Source organism: Helicoverpa armigera, chromosome 23 (assembly GCF_030705265.1).
Source record: "Helicoverpa armigera isolate CAAS_96S chromosome 23, ASM3070526v1, whole genome shotgun sequence".
Taxonomy (NCBI): Eukaryota; Metazoa; Arthropoda; class Insecta; order Lepidoptera; family Noctuidae; genus Helicoverpa; species Helicoverpa armigera.
Window position 1 is genome coordinate 7,869,797 of NC_087142.1, and position 20,131 is coordinate 7,889,927.

At 33.8% G+C, this 20,131-nt stretch overlaps 1 protein-coding gene across 6 annotated transcripts in view; it reads left to right on the forward strand.

Moving 5' to 3' along the window:
• Cv-c (crossveinless c) overlaps window positions 1-20,131 on the forward strand; it is a 310,299-nt gene that overhangs the window by 259,367 nt on the left and 30,801 nt on the right. For all 6 annotated transcript variants that reach the window (XM_021331060.3, XM_049837538.2, XM_049837539.2 and 3 more), the window contains one exon: window positions 11,617-11,765. In XM_021331060.3, the coding sequence (XP_021186735.3) occupies window positions 11,617-11,765 (149 nt within the window). The remainder of the gene's footprint in view (window positions 1-11,616; window positions 11,766-20,131) is intronic.

Here is a 20,131-nt window from a genome sequence, read left to right on the forward strand (position 1 = left end):
GTTTAGGTATTTGCCAGCACTTATGAACATCAAAAATACAAATAAGTTTGATGCCACTTGCCCATTCCAAAAGTAGCTTCCTATGGAGAAGAACGGGTAAGAAGCTCCATGGCTACTCTTTTTAAAATCCAGCAAACAGCCGCAAGATTCAATTCTAATTCCATTTTTAAAACAAAAACGAAGAAAAAAACAAACAAACAATCGGCCAACACAACCTGTTGCTACAAAAGTCGCTTAAAAATAGGTAAAAAGACATATTGAGCGAATTCATTTATGCCGAGTTAATCGAATATACGGCCCACTGGGCAGGGCTTTGTGAAATGCTTTTAATTTGCAGGCCCTATTTGTTTGATGTACTAGCGGACAGCCAAGTGGTTCGAGAGTTTTATTAGCTGGCCATTTAAGTTGTTGTTTTTTTTTCTTTTATTATTTATTTCATTATTGTTTGAAAGTGTTTTGATTTACACAGCCTGGTACCTAATTAAGGTGTTTTTTATTGGTAATTAAGGTCTATTTTGGTGTTTGTATCTCGTATAAGGTCTCAACTCGCACTAAAATAATTGTGATTAATTTGAAGTGCCGCAAAACCTATCAATTTTTAAATTCAAATTTATTTATTTCAAGTAACAATTAGGACTCACACTATGTGCATAGATTTTAAAAATATGTATATTAAAAATTATTTTTAAAAATACTCAATAAACTATCGCTTCAAAATATTTTTATTGAAAGCCAAAACAAATGGGTCATTCTCAGACACTATTTTTGTTTTCCTTCATAATAATGGAGGAATTTGCAGTAAAGAAAGTTGTTTGTGAGCTCGTCTTAGTAAATGACTAACGCTTGATTGATTGATTGATTTATGAACTCTGGATATAGACGTTACACAGACCGTTGTAAATATTTCAAAACATGAAATACATAAGAAAAGAGTGTTATATGTATTTATATAGACAATTTAAAAGTCCACTTTTTTACGTATATTTTTATAAAGTTATATTTAAAAAATGAATAAATGAATGGAAATAATAATAATGTCCTCCATATTTTAAGCTCTAGTAATACACAGATATCTATTTTAAATGGCGCTTAAATTCACAATGTCACTTTATCAATTAAGTACATTATGAAGTGGCATTTCAGCATGCGATTATTACATCATGACGTTAGCCTATGCAATTTAGATAAGGTTAAAAATAAGGAAGACTATGCTTAAATTAATAAAAAATATTATTGATAGATGGACATAGCTTTGACTTTACACCGTTTTAAAAGTCAAACGTTTTGTCACACAAAATGTCGTGGAGAACAAAATGACTAGCGGAGATGTCATAACTCAAAATCCTCTAAGAAATTAGCTCGCCAAAATGCGAGTGTTCGGGGGACGAGGAACGAAGGCCGTCTACGGAACACGCACATTATTTTCAAAATAAAATCACTTACCTAATCATGACCAATCTTTAACAGATTAATTTTAATTTGACAAGGAACCCGAACTCACGCCTACCGCGCGTAGCCTGACCTACCTTCCTTATGGCATCTCTGCTACGTTACCTTCCTCCGTGCGAATATCTTAAATATTTGATACAGTAACTCGACTCCAAGGATTTCTTATTCAATTCGATTCTGAAGGCAATATTTGCTCACTACTACGAAATACAGTTATGCAGGCTCTTTGAGAAGTAAAATAGAAATACTTGCAGCTTGCAGTATTATGGAGAATCTCATATGCCGCGTTTGGAATTTCAATGTAAACGGGGAAAATGGATTTTGTAGTTCAAGCGGAAAATATGTTGCGAGTTTGTGTCGTTGTGAGGTATTCTGATATAGTTTTTTTTACTACAAAAGTTCTGTGGGTTATTCTGCTCCTTGCTTGCTTAAAAAGGAATTCGTATTTTTCACAGACTCCAAAAAAAGAATGAGGTTTTCAATTCGGCTGCGCATTTTTATATAATTATATATAATTCATAGGTACAAAAATATATAATTTTATATTTTATGCTAAAAAATATTTTTTAATTGTGTTTCAGACTAAAATTAATATTTTTGTTTCATAAAAAAAATATTTTAATACACTTTAATCAACGTGTTAAAATAAAAATAAAATAATTTGAAATAAAAAATATAAATATATTTGCCCTTTTCACCTCGTCTGTACTTGGAACGTGAGTAAACAGCGAAAGTGACGGGAGTTTTCATAAAACATTTATTCAACCGTTTTTTGCTAAATCTATTGGATTCTGTTGGGAATAAATTAGAAACGGCTCACTGTCACGATATTCAGTAGTGCATATTATTATTTTTTTACTTTAATTGTTGCTACTGTATAAAAATCTACCATTTTTAAAAAAAGTATAGTTTTTCGCAGAAATTTATTGAAATATCGTTATACAAATATAATACGTTGAAAATCCTTTTTACAAAAAATATCGCCAACTTCAACAATATATCCCACCTAAAACCTACTAAAAAGTCTGAAAAAATACTGTACATACTAAAAACCGCATCAAAAACATACATAAGTCAAACTGAAAACCTCCTTTTTTGAAGGTGATAAAAATATTAATCTTAATAATTATTTATTTAGAATAATTTTGGGTACAACAGCTGACTCAAAATAATTTCTCCCAAGTGTAATATTAATAATAAACAAAACAACCCTTTGAATGTCCAATGCCTGCCTCAATTAATTCCTTTCTATTTACGACTAACCTATAAATAGACACGGCGGTCCATATTTACAAAAGGTTTCGTATCTCTGTGGACAGCTATGTCCGAGTTCGTTAATTATGTTCTGATAAGTAATTGTATTGGTCTCCCGGATGGTCGAAATGTCCCTTGGATTATGTACAGCATTTTGGGGTTAATTCAGTTTGTGTACGACTAACTGAAGGGTTAATGGGATGGCGTCAGCAAAGAGGCGTGTACGTAGTAGGTATACATGGACATTTCAGAAATGCTGGGTAGGCTTTTAGTGGTTTTCTTTGCGAAATAATGAAACAGTAATTGAACAATTCTTTCGAAAATATTTTTGATGGTCAATATAACATTCTGGATAACTATTTCTAAGTTAAATATTCGTATACTTTGCTTTTTAATACTTCCTTACATTTAATTTCGAGACTGCTTAAAAGGAAAGTACATTTTCTAATTTAGGACACTGAATGAAAAAACTTCCTTATCCACAAAACAATCACCCCACAATACACTTCAGGACAGAAAAAACAAGCCAGTTAACGATTCAATTAAAACTCGAAAGTTTTCATCCTTTTTTCGCTCAAAAGTCTTTCGCCCCGGTTAAAAGTTCACGTCAATGGAAAACATTGAATATTAAAATGAAGACTTGAATCAATTTGGCTTTATGAAAAGTTTTTGGTAGGTATCAACTTTTCGGTGTATTTATTTTATGAAAAAATTTGGTTCGTCATTACATTTTTCTTTGTTTACCGTGTGTTATTAAAGGCAGTTCTCATATAGGCAGTGTTTAATTAAGTTTCTTTCTTTATTAATTTAGTTAGGAATGTTTGTATTTTCATTCACTTTTATTTAATTTATATCCATGCTGCTAAGGAAAATTAAATCAAAGATATTCTAAACATTTGTGACTCTCTGTCAAAAATAGGTCACAACCTCCAAATTGTGTCATTGAACAATTTAGTTAAAAATAGTGTTGACCCCTGGTACCCTTTATTTTGTGATATTTATAACCTAACAAAAATTCACCCTTTACGGTTTCCACTAAAAGCTCAAAATATCACACTACACGTTACAAAAAACATAGGTAATATTACACAGGAAAATTTACAGCAAAAGCTTGTCTCACGGAATACAAATGGCGGACAAAAGGCGCCTACTTCACATGCCAGACGTCAAGCTGTCAGTCGCCGACTCACTTGTCTATCTACGGAATAATACATGAATACATTTACTTAAACTTGAACTTGAATGCTTTTGTTCTTTACAAAGAAAAAATGTTAAAAAATTCTTGAGTAAAATGCTGGGTACTTTTTTGTGGCCTCATTTGCATGAGGTGACAGTTTTAAAATGAATTAAAAATAGTTTTAAGTACTTAGGCATTTTAATCCTTACTAACTCTGTTTGTAAGTAAATATGTCTGCTAAGCAATCACGTTAAAACGGCTAAACCAATTGAGATGGTGAAGGACACTTTTTATCCGGGTAGTTAGGCGCTTGTGAATCGACGGGTGAAAGCTATACGAAAGTACTGTAAATTATACCTGAAGGTTATTAGGTTATAAGAATTACCAAGAAAAATAAACTAAGTAACAACTAAAATTACTTCCAAACACCAAGTTTCAGATTAGTTCAACCTTAATATAATTCGATTTAGAAACTCTTAATAGGGTTCGCTAAAGTAAGTCTCGATGCTCGGTAAATAGACCAAAATATACATACAAAGGCTATCGAATAATTTATTATTGGCTCAATATTATCAAAAGTACAGCCAAAGACATGTCTAATTACAACCAAAAATCAGTATATTTAAGAAAAAAACCCTTAAATACATAACAATATTTAATATGTAATACATGAAAGGTTTAGGCTCTGATTTGGGATAAAAGGCGAGCTCGTTCGAGCGTATATTTTACAGGCGGCCGACCACGTGCTAATTTTAAACACGGCCCGACGGGGGTTGTTTATACTGCCGTGCAGTGTAAACGGTGGCGGAATGAATATAGGGTGCACATCGGTTAGTGCTTTGATGAAAATGGGATGGTTTTTTTTATTACATACTCAGTTTTTTAAATATATTTATACTCTTCTTACGTCTTCCTAATATTATAGGTACTAGCTTCCGCCCACAGTTTCATCCTCGCCCGAGGTAACTGCTTCCCTTAGCCGGATCGTGGCCAAACTATATGTCCTTGTCTCGAGTCTAAGCTACCTCCCCTCTAATTTTCAGCTTAATCGGTCCAGTTATTCACGCGTGATGGCATGACCAAGGGATATACTTAGAGATTCATTAATATAATGTATGTAATATATGTCGAAGAATATCTACTATTCTTCCTTCCTTTCTGTATGTTATACTCATTATTTATTATTAATCGTATGAAAACTAGATTTATACTACAATTAACTATTAATTACTAACTAAGCCAAATCTTCTTTTTCAGCCGACACGAGTAGACCAACAACCAACTACTGTTGGCCACAAAAATCCCATAACCATTCACTGGAATTTCCTAAAACAACATGGCCTAGAGCAAAACAAACATACACTTTAGTAAATATTGTAAATTGACAATACTCGAGCCTAACTAAATATATTTAAATTATCCTTTGCTTTCATAATAGTGTTTACCTAAAAAGGTGTTTTTAATGATGCCTATTTTCGGCTGCAATCGTTCGGTAGTAGAAAATATGTAATACTTGGTCATATTATTATGAAAATAAATTTGAAAGGTCGCGAAAGGTTAAAATGACGGCGCCAACTGAAATGTACCGTCGGTATTTAGGTTCTATTTTGGTTAGAACATTTTGCTAAGTCACGATTTTGTATCGATTTCTTCATTGTAAAATAAATTACGTAAGTAAAACAGACTATTTGTTATTATAATTATTTTCGTCTGGAGATTTAATCTGAAATATTGTTAGAAACAGACAAAAGTTTGTTTGTTTTATTTGAGTACTGAGTTTAGATCGAAGATCTAGATCTTCATCAAAATCTCTATCTAGATATTTTAACAAGCCGATATTTTTTTTATTTAAACAAACTTAAATAACCCAATATGTAGGTAGGTAATATGCAGAATATGTATAAAGCAGATTATGTACTCCACTATTTTCTACCTCATGTACTTTCTTATGCTCTTCCTTATGTATCCCCTTAAGCACTTGCTTATGTACCTGGTTACGCACCCGCTTATTTACTACTCCTATTTACTACATTATTTACTACCCTAGGTCTTTAATATTTCAATATAGCCAATTCATACACAAAGCAGAGTCCCAATTTCAATGTTTAAACAAAAAATATCCCCTATTCCTTATAAAAACTTAGCTTTAGGGGTAGGAATATTAAGGAAATTGCCTCAATATCTGTCTGTCTGTCTGTCTCTGTAATGAAGTGTGAAAGCCTTTTGCTGTTCGTCTGGCATTTAGTTAATTATCCTGTTGAATGAGTTTGAGCCTGTTTGTAGTTTAATGGCGTTTGGGCTTCTTCCTTTTTCAGTTTTGGAAGAAATTTTAAACACTGAAGGAAAATGTTTAAACCTTTATTCTGTTAATTCTAGATATTTGACTCATAAATGTAGTCAAAGTATGTACTTGCAACATCATTTTCATACCAGTAGATTTGCCATTCTGTTTTTCCAAGTAACATTATTTTAGTGTAGCAGAGTGCTATATGAACAATTCCAAAAATCTCTAATTTTTAAATTAAAATTCACACAACAAAAGTCCAACAGCATAATACCACCACAATTTCCACTGAAACGTCATATTAATACCATTATTCGCTCAAAATCTATCGAACAATTCCCGACAGACAATCAACAGAACAACAGCAACAACAATCAACAACAACTTGTGTTGCCATACCTACGTCACTACCACCCTCGTCAAAACATGACGTGTGTTGCCAGCAGAAATATACTGAATGCTACCTTGTAACATTATTTTCGCCTGATTGATGGCAATTATGTTAAATGGGGGTCTGTCTATTTTTGGTTAACCCTTCATTGAAGGAGTTTGAATTGGTTTAACATAAATTAATTTGCAATAAGAATTTAAGGACGGAGTGAAATTAATTATAAAAAGCCCTTGTCTCTTTTATTAAATCAAAGTAGCCGACACAAAAGTCACGTTTATGTTTTGTTTGATAAAAGCACATACCTAACCTACCCCAATATGGTATGGAAGCCGACCCCAACATAGTTTCGAAAAAAGGCTCGGAGGATGATGATGTAAAAGCACGTACCTTCCACGAATGTATCACACAGTCGGCTGCTGGCTTACTAACTTACACCTTACCAAGCCCTAGTGTCAAAGTTTGATCAATACCGCCTGACAGTCTCTCACGTGGAACTGCAACAATAACTATTACTGAGTAGCTAGATTTGCGTGCTCTCCCAGAGACGTGCGTAATGCCACCAACTTGCAGACTTCGAACTGCTTTGTTAAAGTTTCTGAAACCTACAAAGCGACGCGACACTAAGAATCAAACTCAGGACTTGAAGCACGGTTGTCGAGCGCATGACCATTACATCCATCGGAGCAAGCGTATACAATATTAAGCTGAAGCAACGATGCAGGATCAATTCTTTAATACGTATAATGTATACAGGTTGTTGTTATATAGCTAATTTAGTCACAATTATGGACCCTTATAAAAAATCTTCTTTATAAGGCTCTTTTAAAAATATTCTTTTTCTTTATAAAAATAGGCTTATAAACATTCGAACTACTAGACCGGCTAGAAACAGTTCAAGCACTCTAGCATACATAACCAGACTAATTTTGACATTTTATACCATCCGTCGGCCGCAGTTGACCTAATATCCAGTCGTAACATCGGAAAACATCTCTATTACGGCCAAGGGCAATTTATAGAGTTTGACATCATATTTATTGACTTCTGGTAGTCATAATACCACATTTAATAAAGTCGAGTGTGTTTATATTGAGAGCCTCGAGGTGGGTATCTTATTTTGTGACCGTGTTTCACGATATGTGACGTTTTATAACATCTTCCGGACCTTATCGTTAAAGGGGTTATGGGAAAATATTTATGACTGTTTTATATTTTTACATACTGAAGGATATATAACACATAAATGTCGAAAATACCTTTGCGACCTTTTTGCCGTTTACCTACTTACACATACAAAGAAAAAACATTTATTTAACACAAACAACGCAATTGCAACAAATCAAAAGAAATAGACCTTACGACGAAACAAACATAAAAACATAGAAATACGCTGCAGTTGCGTCACCTACACACGTATTTCAAGAAGTGTCCTCTTGAAACTTTCAGCTTGTCTGTAATGTGTAGGTATGTCATGTAAAAGTGAATCAAAATCTAACAACTTCGATAAACGACCTCTATGATTTTTTTTTTTTTAAGATTGTGTCATTAGCAAACTACATACACACTCATATTTTTTCATTGATCAAACATAAAATAAATACCAATGCCAAACAATATTCTCTCCACAAACCTACTCTCCAATTATATTCCAAACGACCTACATGCTTGACGTGTAACACGCGACTGCGCTTCCGACACCCCCACCCCCACCACGCCGGACGTGACGTCACGATACGGAACCCACTGACAGTCGGCCTACTTTTGTTCCCGCGATAACTTTAAATGTGGTATTTTTTATTTTACCTACTGTATTTTATAGAACTGTGGCATTGTTGTGGGTTGACAGTTGTATTGTTGAGTTGCTGTTCATTTGTTTTTAATGGATACGATGTAGAGGTATTTTTTTCATTTCGTTATTTTGTAATTATGAATCTAAAATGTTCTGAATAATATTAGGTATTTTTATGATATTTGATAAAAATCTTAAAACTTAACTTTTATAAATGACTCCTATACCTAATGATGCTAGAATATGTTTTTTTTTGTTTTAAAGACTTTACCTCTCTATATTTTAAGTATTTTTGCATTTTTACTCTCTTTTTCAAAAGTAAATGACTATAAACACTACACTATCCACTTTACCCACTCTTTAAAAAGAACCTAAACAACATTTTTCATTACAAAAAAAAAAAAGCCACGCTTCTACACAGAAGGCCAGTTAGAGAGAATTACCACAACAAAGGACTGCGTAAATGAGTTACTTGGTACAGCAAACACCCTGTATACGTTAGTACAGGTGCACCCTGTATATGGCTTATTGGATGTCGGCACAAAGGACGTAGGACATGCGACTGTGATGCAATTTGCAGATGAAATTCTGGACTGAGTTTGATTTATTGAATGCTAGCTTTCGCCTGTGGTTTCACTCGCATCCCGTGGGAGCTGTTGCTAGTACTCGAATGGGGATAAAAAGTATCCTTTGTTTTCCTTCCGGTTATAAACTATCTCGATACCAATTTTCAGCCAAATCGTTTAAGCCGTTCTTAAGTTATTATTATGGTTCAGGCAATCCAATCTGAGGGCACGGCAGTGCCCCAGCCAAGACTCGAGCAAAGCGGGCACGGCCGTACCATCTTTTCTCGAAGCGTTTCGCGGCTATTTCAGCCCCCTGTATCTTCCATGTGAACAAAGCTAGGAGTTTAGGTTTTCGATGACCAAGAGTAAGTATTAGAACAAGCTCAGTCCCAAAATTACAAGAAATTTGAATAAATAGTTTACGAGTTATGAGCGATCAAAGTTACACCATTTTGTCACTGACTCACTCACTGACCGATCATCAAAAGTCTAAGGTACTTCTAGCAAACTTAGAACCTTCAAATTTGGCACCAAGATAGGTTACTAGCCTATCTTTTAAGTCCTTGTCTAAGTTCTTCAGTGCATAATCAGTCCAATCGTAGAATCATGTCCATATAGAATTTATCAATTCAATGGTATTTACACATTATTACAAGGAGCGACTTTTAACTTGTGCTCATGGCCAAGACAATATTATTGTAATGTGAACAAAACTATTTAATTGATATAGTCACAAAATGTTGATTTATTATTACAATTAAAGTTGAACAGGACTTGGCTTCTATGCGATCTCAAAACTTTTTACGGTGGAGGAACTGCGTAGAAGATTGGCTTTTTTTACATTTAATGTTTTTGATGGGATCTACTTTACCCACAACGACTGTCAAAGATGTTCAAATAGCACCCGAGAGCCACCATTTGACATGCCTTCCGAAACACGAAATAAGTCGTCATGATAAGATGCTCACTTGGACCGATTAAGTGAAGTGTTGCTTTAACCCCACCTCACCTTAAGACAGAAGCTCCTCTGAAAACTCAAAAGAGCAATGAATCCTTCATAAACTCTGTGCTTCTTCATACATAGTACAATGTATAAATCTTCTAACACTCATATACCTACCTACATTTCTTGTAACAAAATACCCGAGTTGCATTTAGTATGAGTTAAGAGCGTTTCCTAGTTCCGACGCGAAGTTTCATTTCCTTGACGAGCGATGCGACACCAGAAACGCGACACGACTGAAACGACCGACGCGACACGCTTTTGTTTTTACACTAAGTTGACAATAATTTTGGGACATTGTTTTTAAATGAATTTATTTGTAGAAAAGAAAGTTTGCTGAAATGTGGTTTTGATTTTCAGGAATTTGATTATAATACTGCTTTAGGTACTGACTAGTGTGAAAGTTGATATTACTGGAATAAAATATTGGGAGATAATGGCTATGGATATGGATGAATAAAATTGGGATAATCGCAGGAGGGTGATGATAAAAATGTATTGTTTAAGATAGTTAGCACCTTTGTCGCTTGAAAAATTAAGACTACAGTTTTTGTACTTCTAAGTAAATAAATCCCTATACCTTCGCCACAAAAACGTATGTTCTATGTAATATCTCAAATGGGTAGAAACTAGATTTATCTCAATAGGTACAAAAAGCATTTCAGCGCTTCCAAGCAAACCAAACCTTCGTTATACAAAACAAATACCTATCTAAACAATACACCCTCTCTTTCATCCCCTATCCTGGATAACAAGAGAAAGCGAGACGCAATATATTGAAGAACCATCGTACCTAAATCAAGTATTATCTTTCTAATCTCTATTGAGGGTAGGACAATAGTTCGTGGAGTTGTGACGTCATAAGAATGACGTATTTGGCAGTGACGTGGATAGTACTCGGGTATAGTGACGTAGGTTTGAATGTCTGATATTCTATTGAATTGATTGTGGATGAAGATAAAATTGAGGCAGGTAGTCTATAAGTAGTTGATAGTGGACCGAGGTAAATTATGAAAATGGTGACTTAACCGATCTATCGGTTGTTTTGCGATAAGAAATAGTGTTGCGACGATAGCTCAGCAGGTGGAGTAAATAATAAGCGTGGACTGTATAATATGTGAATACGTATAATGATTTTTAAGAATAACAATATAGTACAATTAAGCAAATACGAATCAAAGTAGTAAGAACGCGTGCGCGCGGCCGGTGCGCATAAGCAAGTCTTGACCTCTGGACTCGGCGATTCGCGGCGAGCCGTTGCACCACGACGTCACAGTCGCCCCCACTTGTCGTGGACGCGGTTGAAGCGAGTGGGCCGACTCAACAAATAGAATTTTAGGTATGCCAGAATTCACGCAACAGCGATTATTAAAATCCGCAGTTAGTGCCTATAATTTGTGTACAAATTGGGATCTTCTTACTAATTCAATGAAAATAAATAGATATTTTAGTTTTATATGAAAGCAACCCTATGTGCAAACGTGGTGTACATTGGATGTTATATTGAATTTCTGCTTGACTTTCCCCAGATAAAATTTTATGGGAGTGGAAACAAAAAAAAATCCTTTACCATACACATCTACCATAAACCTATATTATTCAAATTTTTATTAAAAGTTTGTATTAATAGTCATTTACTATAGTTTATAAGTATTTCGTTTTTATTGAAACTGTCTCTTTAAAACCTAATTTCTTTGTTACAGACCTACAATTCCCCATAGACGTATCGGGAGTACAGAACGACCATCCGTTCTTAGACGCGGACTCTCTACAATCGTTGTTCAGAAGACTGACGGCACTCAACCGATGTGCCAACATGAAGTTAGAACATCATCATCATCAGAAGAGATCGGTAAGTTTTATTATTTTTTTGTACCTAATTTGGTACAATGGTCGAGAAACAAGACTGCTGAATTGGTCCCGGGTTGTATTCCCGGTCACAGCAGTCATGTGCTAAGAGTATATTTATTACTGTAAAATGTAAATAGACAAAACGGTGTGTAAAAGTAAGAAATTTGACGATTTTTTGTCAGTGACGACCCTCTGTGTGTCCTTAACAAGCTGGCCATACTGTAGCGGATATTTTGTCGCGCGTATAAAAACCGACCATACATGCTCTTAAATATTTATACTGTACCACAAATATTTACCTTTTCAGGTCACATAACCTACAAAAATATACAACGTCTAGACCGAAAAATATGTTTTTGGGATACCTAAATTGTTCTAGATTTTATGCTATTTTCGTATTGAAAAGTCTCGAGGAGCAGATATCCGTATGCCCTAGGGAAATCAAATACGAACAGTGTGTTATCAAGCCCTATATATGCATACTATGTATGTATGTCTACAATATCTCATAGGTATATAGGTATGCATAATATTTAAGTGGCTTAGTTTTCCAACAGACTTCAGTGAATCAATTAATTTTCTTTTGATAGCATCGATCTTATAGATATTTATTTATTTATTTACGCCATTTTTCTACCATTACAGGTTTCTCTTAACTTAATGCGATAGATAGAATTAAGAAAGAAATTTGCATTATAAAAAAATATAGGCCTCCTAAAAGTCTATTTAGCTTAGTCAGTAAAATAATAACGGCAGCATAAGATAACATTCCTTTAAATCCCTTCTAAATAACCATTATCTCTCAATTAAAGTACTCAAAATAATTACAACTTGTAATTACCCACTAAGAAGCCGTTAGCTATCATACCTTCATTACTCAAAAATAATTCCCACAAGCCCTCAAATATAATTACAGCCCAATAATTAATATTTATGATTCAATTTGAAGTTAATTACACATTTTAGTGCATTGATCAGCTATAATGGATGATTTTAATTTAATAGTTTTATCAACATTCAGAGATTTATCCAAATAAACTAAAAACTACTAAAAAGGTACAGTTATGGAGTGAAAACTACATTTATCAATGCTAATTAATTTATTAACAGCGTTTTAATTAACTGCTGTACTATTTCCCACGGGTTTACGATCATAAAGAATATTTACCTAACTTACTTTAACAAATGATTTGACTTAATTTAATTTCCATATCCTCAATATTGAATTTTCATAAAAATTGGTTCATTAGTTTAATCTTGAAAGCAACCAACAACTTTCAATTTATAATACCTAAGTACTTATCTATTAATTTTAAAACAACATAGAAGCCTCGAAGTCCTGAAAAAGCTAAATTAAACCGTGTCCTAAATACTGCAAAGTCCTTTTTTGCTCACAAAAAAAACTTAGAACGTAATTTAACAATAACAAGCCAAGCGCCACTTTTTACCTAACAGGGCAAAAAGGAAAGCTTTAAGGTATTTTCATTGTCCTAAAACAATTGTACAAAATTTAACGGCAGTTTAAGTAGCTTTTTGTAGTTCAAATAATGTGTCATCTTCTTTGTATTTGACAAAGGCAATGTACAAAAAATATCGGATACCGGAGGCAAAACTGTAGTTAGTGAGAAAAAAATAAAACACCTTTTTCTATTATTAAGTACCTATATTATAAAAGCCGAGGATAAGAGAGGAAGTGGCTGTACTTTGGTTTTATATTGTGTATCATAGCAATCTCAAGAAACAGTTACTTACCTACTTGTGAGTCATACCAGGTTAGGAAAACTTAACAATATCGGCAAAGGTGAATAATAGCTTACCTTACAACTCCTGCAAAATCAAATAAAATTAAACAGCCAGTTTCTTCATCAAAAGTTAAAGCCAAAGTAAAAGTGAAAGTAATGTCTAAAGTAAAAGTAACGGTTAAATTCAATTTTTCTATGAATTTTGCTGTCACTTTACCCTTGAAAAAACGAATTTGACCGTTACTTTAGACATTACTTTAACTTTTGATGAAGAAACTGGCCGTCAGAGCAGATAGCAAACTTTTAGTCGGCCGATAGTTTCTGTGAATATTATTACAAATAGGAGTTACTCAGCCAGTATCATACCGACTGAAAACTTTGATGAGAATCACGAGCTTTTTGTTTTTTGTTGGATTGCCAACCATCGGGTCAACTGTCGGCCGACTGTTTAGTCTGCAGTATACGGTTACTCTTATAATAAATATTATAATATAATGCAGAGACATAAAAATGATAATTATTATGACTTGTTACCAGTTAGCATTTTCTCTTGCATTTATTTTAAAATCCCATTTCCATGATTATAAAACGTTGCGCGTTTTACGAGACAACGGTTCTAAAAGTTTTACGTGACCAATTTTCTCTACAAAATAACTTTTGATCTTATATACAGAATTTTAACTAAACAGAAATATTCATGATATGACCGTGCACCAGAAAAGATTATTGCACAACTCTAAACAAAACATAATTGCAGTTACGGTATTCATTCAAAACATGACAAAATTGGAGTCCATTTTATTCATATTTCGGAATTTGTCCAATTACAAATTAATATTCAGTTTATCTATCTCTACTTACCCAATAAGTTAATACGCCCATTATTATCAAACGATGTTCCTCTTTTTTAATTCCGTGATCCAAATCTAGACGAGACATTAACCAACTTCTTCTAGTTCATACCTAGAACTATTCCAAGCAGTAAAATCTATGCTCCCAAGTCAATGACCCCATTAACTTAAAAGGGACCCGCACTCAACTCCCAGGGTGCAATCTCTTAAACTTGAGAAACACTGGACGAATGCTTAGTAAACTAACCTAACCGCTTGTTTTACGATTATTGGACATCTAAAGAGTGCATTTGATAACATGCACCAAGTTCAAAGCTATAAGTTTGATTGTAAATTGATTTTAATATTATATTAAGTTGGAGAGTTTGTTAGTTTGGTAAGCTAAACATTAGTGCTCTTACTACAAAAACTTAAACATCTGTCGAACATTTGTCTGAAAAAAGTGTTGCTACTTCAATATCATAATAATTTGTCATTTTTTAGACAAGATTTAAACGGTCGTTTAAAAGTTTTTGTGGTAAGACGGTAGGTTTTTCAGTCATATTTGAAAAAGTGTAAGCGACTGTCTTCGTTACACATATTTTGTGAGCTATTGTAATTTGTTTCGGTGGTTTCATTGTAGCTATAGACACCATACGATAGAGAAATAAATAAAAAAATAACAGCAACCATATTTAGGTTTGAAGACATTCATATTATGGTGCTTAGAAGCCGAATTAAAAGTCAAAACTATATTAAGTAGGTACAGATGCGGATGTGATCGGGACTCAATGGGTAGGTGAAACAGGGCGTCGTAACTAGTTGATTTTTATATTATAAAATATTCTAGACTTTAAGAGGACGAATTGGAATTTTTGGCGCCAAGGATGTCAATTTTTCTCAGTAAATACAAAACGGATCAAAATACAACTTGGTTACCTGAAAGTTCATGATATAAGCCTTATTTTGTTAGTTGTAGAAACATGATTAGGGAACTTTTATAACAGAGAAAAATATATCAAACATACCTCTTTTTAAAAAGAGATTCACATATTATGGGCAAACGGGACCGATTTAAGCCTCTTAACTTTTTTAGTAGTTGAGTATATACATACTCTTTAAAATGGTAGTAGGAATTTTTATTAAATTATCATTTCTAAATATTAAAATTACAAAACCATTTTGTCGCTTACGACTTTTAGTTATAAGCTAGCGCGCGTATTGTTATCCTCGCCCCGCTCAGACGCTCCGACCCCTTTTGGCGCCTTAGATGCGCGTGCCGGTTATGGAATTATTGTTGACCACTTCCTCGCCTTAAGATGAGTAAAACGGGAATGCGTACATAAGTTATATGTTATGTTAACATTTTACGATTTGCTGATTAGCATTCTGATAAGTTAGGAGAAGATAAACGGGAGATAGGCTCGTTATACTCTATAGTTATTGGATAAAGGATACATTGTTGAATATTTTGTATTGTTTGTACTTGTTTTCATTTTATGTGTAAAATTATTATGTGCTTATCATACCAACAATGTTGCACACTTTGATATACTTAATACCTAGGTATAATACGTGATCTCTCTCCGGTCGTGTCGGATTGCCGTCCCATCGGACTATGAGAGTGAAGGAAGAGTGAGCGCACCTGTGTCTGCGCAAATGCTTGTGCACTATAATATATCCTGCACAGTTGGATAATCTCCTTACATGAGAACAGACGCAGTAGCCGATAATCGGCTAGGGGGACATCATAATACGCGTACTTATCAGTTGTTGGCACCTACATTGCTCTAGCTGGAGTTTACCAAATATGTTATAAATATTTGATCAGATATTATTTACTGTTCATGTGTTGCATTTGGAGTAATTTGCTTATACATGGCGACTTAGTTTTCAACAAAATCTCTATTGCTATCAATCAATATACCAATACTTGCGCTAAAGTTCATTGATACACACTTATACACACGCATAAACACTTATTTGAGCATGTATCTTGTATAAGTAAATATTACATACACGTTTTCACCATAATCTTGTACCTACACATAATATCCCTACTAAAGGTTTCTGTACGTATGATAAGAATTGCCAAGCTAGCACGTTTGTGACTGCGTTTATGAGTACGCATTTGAATATTAATTAATTATGTAAATAAATACCGGGATAAATGTTTTATGATTGCTTTTATATGTTTTTGCGTTTATCAATTTAATGTTATTATTTTTATTCTGTCGTAGGAACATGAGTCTTTTGCATAAAAATATGTTTAGATCGCATGATGCATTGCGTACAAACATATTAACTTAATTGGTAATTTGGAGTTATTTAATAATAATAAATCTAAGACTTTATTTATACGAATTTGGGTATACTGAAACTGTATCATTTTGAAATCGCATGAGCCTAAGTAAAGATGTAATCGTCCCACATAAATTCCATTCATAAGCAATTCCAAAATAAAATAAAATCCTAATGAAACCATTCAAATAATTACCCAATTTATATTCCATAAAGCGTGTCAACAAATCACACATTATAAATGTAAATTAAGCACAAAAGTTAAGTAAATCTCAGCTTACTCGTCGTCTCTTAATGAAGATAATTCTGTTAGAATAAAATTCTAAGAAACTTAATTAAAACGCCAAGGTTGGGTATGACTGGAGACAAAAAGTTTGATGATTTTAAATGGGTTCGAAAATATTAATAGGTTAATAATTGGAGGTTGGATTACATAAAAGAGTTAAATAATGTTAAAGGAAGGAAAAGCATGGGATCGTAATAAAATTGATTAATTACCAAAAAAGTCGTGGTGGCCTAGTGGGCAAAGAACCAACCTCTCGAGTATGAGGGCGCGGGTTCGAATCCAGGTCAGGCAAGTACCAATGCAACTTTTCTAAGTTTGTATGTACTTTCTAAGTATATCTTAGACACCAGTGGCTGATAAAAAGGTGAAGGAAAACATCTTGAGGAAACCTGGACTATATAGTCTGAAATCACCAACCCGCATTGAGCAAGCGTGGTGATTAATGCTCAATCCTTCTCCGTGTGAGAGGAGGCCTGTGCCCAGCAGTGGGACGATAAATAGGCTGTAACTAATTACCAAATCGGTAGTGATAGTACTAGCTTCTGGCATATATTGCGTATGTATTCAGTGGAAACTTCTCTAAGCGCCCTGACAAAGTTGCCTACAGCCTTTCTCGATACTAGGCTATCTAACACTGAAAGTATTTTTCAAATCAGTTCAGGAGTTTCATTGATTAGCGCGTTCAAACAAAATAATCTCTTCAACTTCATAATGTATTCTGCTTGCTTCAGTTTTGTTATAAATCTCATTTTCAAAAGACCCACTGCACAGCTACAGTACATTTCAAAGCCAACACAAGTCTTACGTACTATTTTAATCCAGGCTCAGTTCTTTACAATTTAGTCAGAAATTAGTACTGCTCTGGGTTCCCACAAAGTAATTTTCACAGGAGTTCTGCAAATTAGACGTAGTTACACGGGTTGACATTCTCTAGGGGTTGGTGAAAAGTTTCGAACATTTGGCTGACATGCGAATGTTTTGAATCATAATTTTCATTTAGACTTGGTTGGAATTTTCTTTGTTTTGTCAAGGACTTTTATAATTTATATTCTTGGAATACTTAAGAGTTATATTCTTATAGCACAAATATAAAAGTGTGTTTGATATTTTTTGGGAGCAAACCAGGGTACGGCTTACATTAAGATAAAAATAGATAATAGATTGTCATTTTGTAAACATATTTTAAAGTTTATAGTAGCATGGGGTGGGTAAATAACTAATGTACAATGTGAGTGCAACCACGAGAAGTAGAATGTTAATTATTATCTGCGGATTTTAATGGGTAAAAAATATATCGCTAGTAAACACAACCATAGAATAAAGATAGGTTATTGAAATCAGCAATATACTGGGCACTCATCTTTCATGCTTCGGAAAATACACTAGCTCACACCGACTATAAGCTTACACTATAAAATTATCATACCGTCCTATCAACGCCATTAAATCCTTTACCCACTTTGCCCATTATCGGCTAATTCACACACACTATTACCGGTTCAGCCGATATTTCACGTAATAACCGGGCAATTTCAAGCATGGCTGCGTTACTTTGCTATATAGAATTATCGCGTTGTCTGTTGTGTTTGTAAATTATTTTGATACGAGACGATGTATCGTTAGAAAGATGAGCTGAGTTTTATGTGTTTCTTGTTTGTTGAAGAAGAATAATATGTTTGAAGATGATTGAAATTCTGTACACTATATTAAAAGTGCGTAAAAGTAATATTTATTTATTTATGAGAGGTTCACAGTTGACAGTACTTTACATTGAATCATCATACCAAACATTACGCCAATTATGAAGAGTAATTGAATATCCAGATGATTGACGACGGTTTTTGGAAGTGATGAAACTGATAATAAATAAATAACCGAAACAAGAATGTCTAACACATATATCAGTTTCTACATTTTTGACTTGAAACCCTCCAAAAGCATACCTTTTAGCTTCATTGGAAGAGCTAACAAGGCTGCTTACTGCTTTCATGAAAAAAAAAAACTTTTTTGAAAAAAATATACATACGAGTATACGTAATGTCTATAATATAATTCTGTAAGTGATTTGAATGGACTACTTACAAAAGCAATATTTTTTCCACAGTTGCGTGAAAATACGGATATGTATCGTATGTATAATGTGTCTCGGAGAACCCAATAATTCTATGACAACATTGACCACCTATCTTCATTTGTTTTTCCAAATCTAAATGCACATGCATAGTCACACAAAACACATTATTTTCCCTCAAACGTTTCGACATAAGATTGATTGCTGCTTGCAAAAGGTCGAATGTAACAAGAATCGGTACACAGACATTATTGATGTGTCAGCGTTTGAGTATTATTTAAACAAGCTTTAAGTTTGGTTAGGTTTGGGCTACAGATAGAAGAGGTGAGTTTCGGTCAGTAAAAGTCTGACACTCCCACAAGAATACCTCCGTGCTATTTAATGATTTCGCATAACGCAATGTGGTATATTTTCTGCCAAAAATAATTCAATTTGAATTTCAAGCAGTTAGTCAAAAACCCTTCAAAACAAAACGAATAAATTGATTTTCAAAATTAAATTGTAAACGCTTTTGAAGGCTTCTTATTTTCTTCTTCAAATTAAATAGGTACCTATATGATTTTGTTTGCTCGTTCCATCTCGTTAATTGCCAACTTTTGATCGAGGCACTTATAAAACGGCCGGATGCCTGAAACACATGGATAAATAACAAAAAAAAAATAGTTTCCATCGGACGCGGAGAAAACCGCTGATTTAAACGTGTCTCTTTAATACAGCGCTCTATAAACACTATTCATACTCTCATCCATTAAGCATCGTTTAATGTTAGGTGTTCTTTGTTTTAAGGTTTACGTAATATCAGATAGTCGCGTTGTGTCACGCCGTGGGTGTCACAGTGAATGTGCTTCTGGGTAAAGATTTTTTTGATTGATATCATCATAGGTCAAAGTACTGTTATATAATTGTCTTTGAGGTCGTAACTGTGGGAGAAAAAATATTGTAACATAGTAAAATAATGGAAAATTCCTTTGATATTGACGTTGATTTCGTATTACATTATTAAATATCTTACTTGCAAATTAAAAAGGTTCTATCCAATTTTCTATTTTTACCAAGTATCATTGCAAACTTTAAGTCGGCTGATGGTTTTATCCAACTTATCAAGTATTGTGGATATTGTATCTGGTATTGGACCTG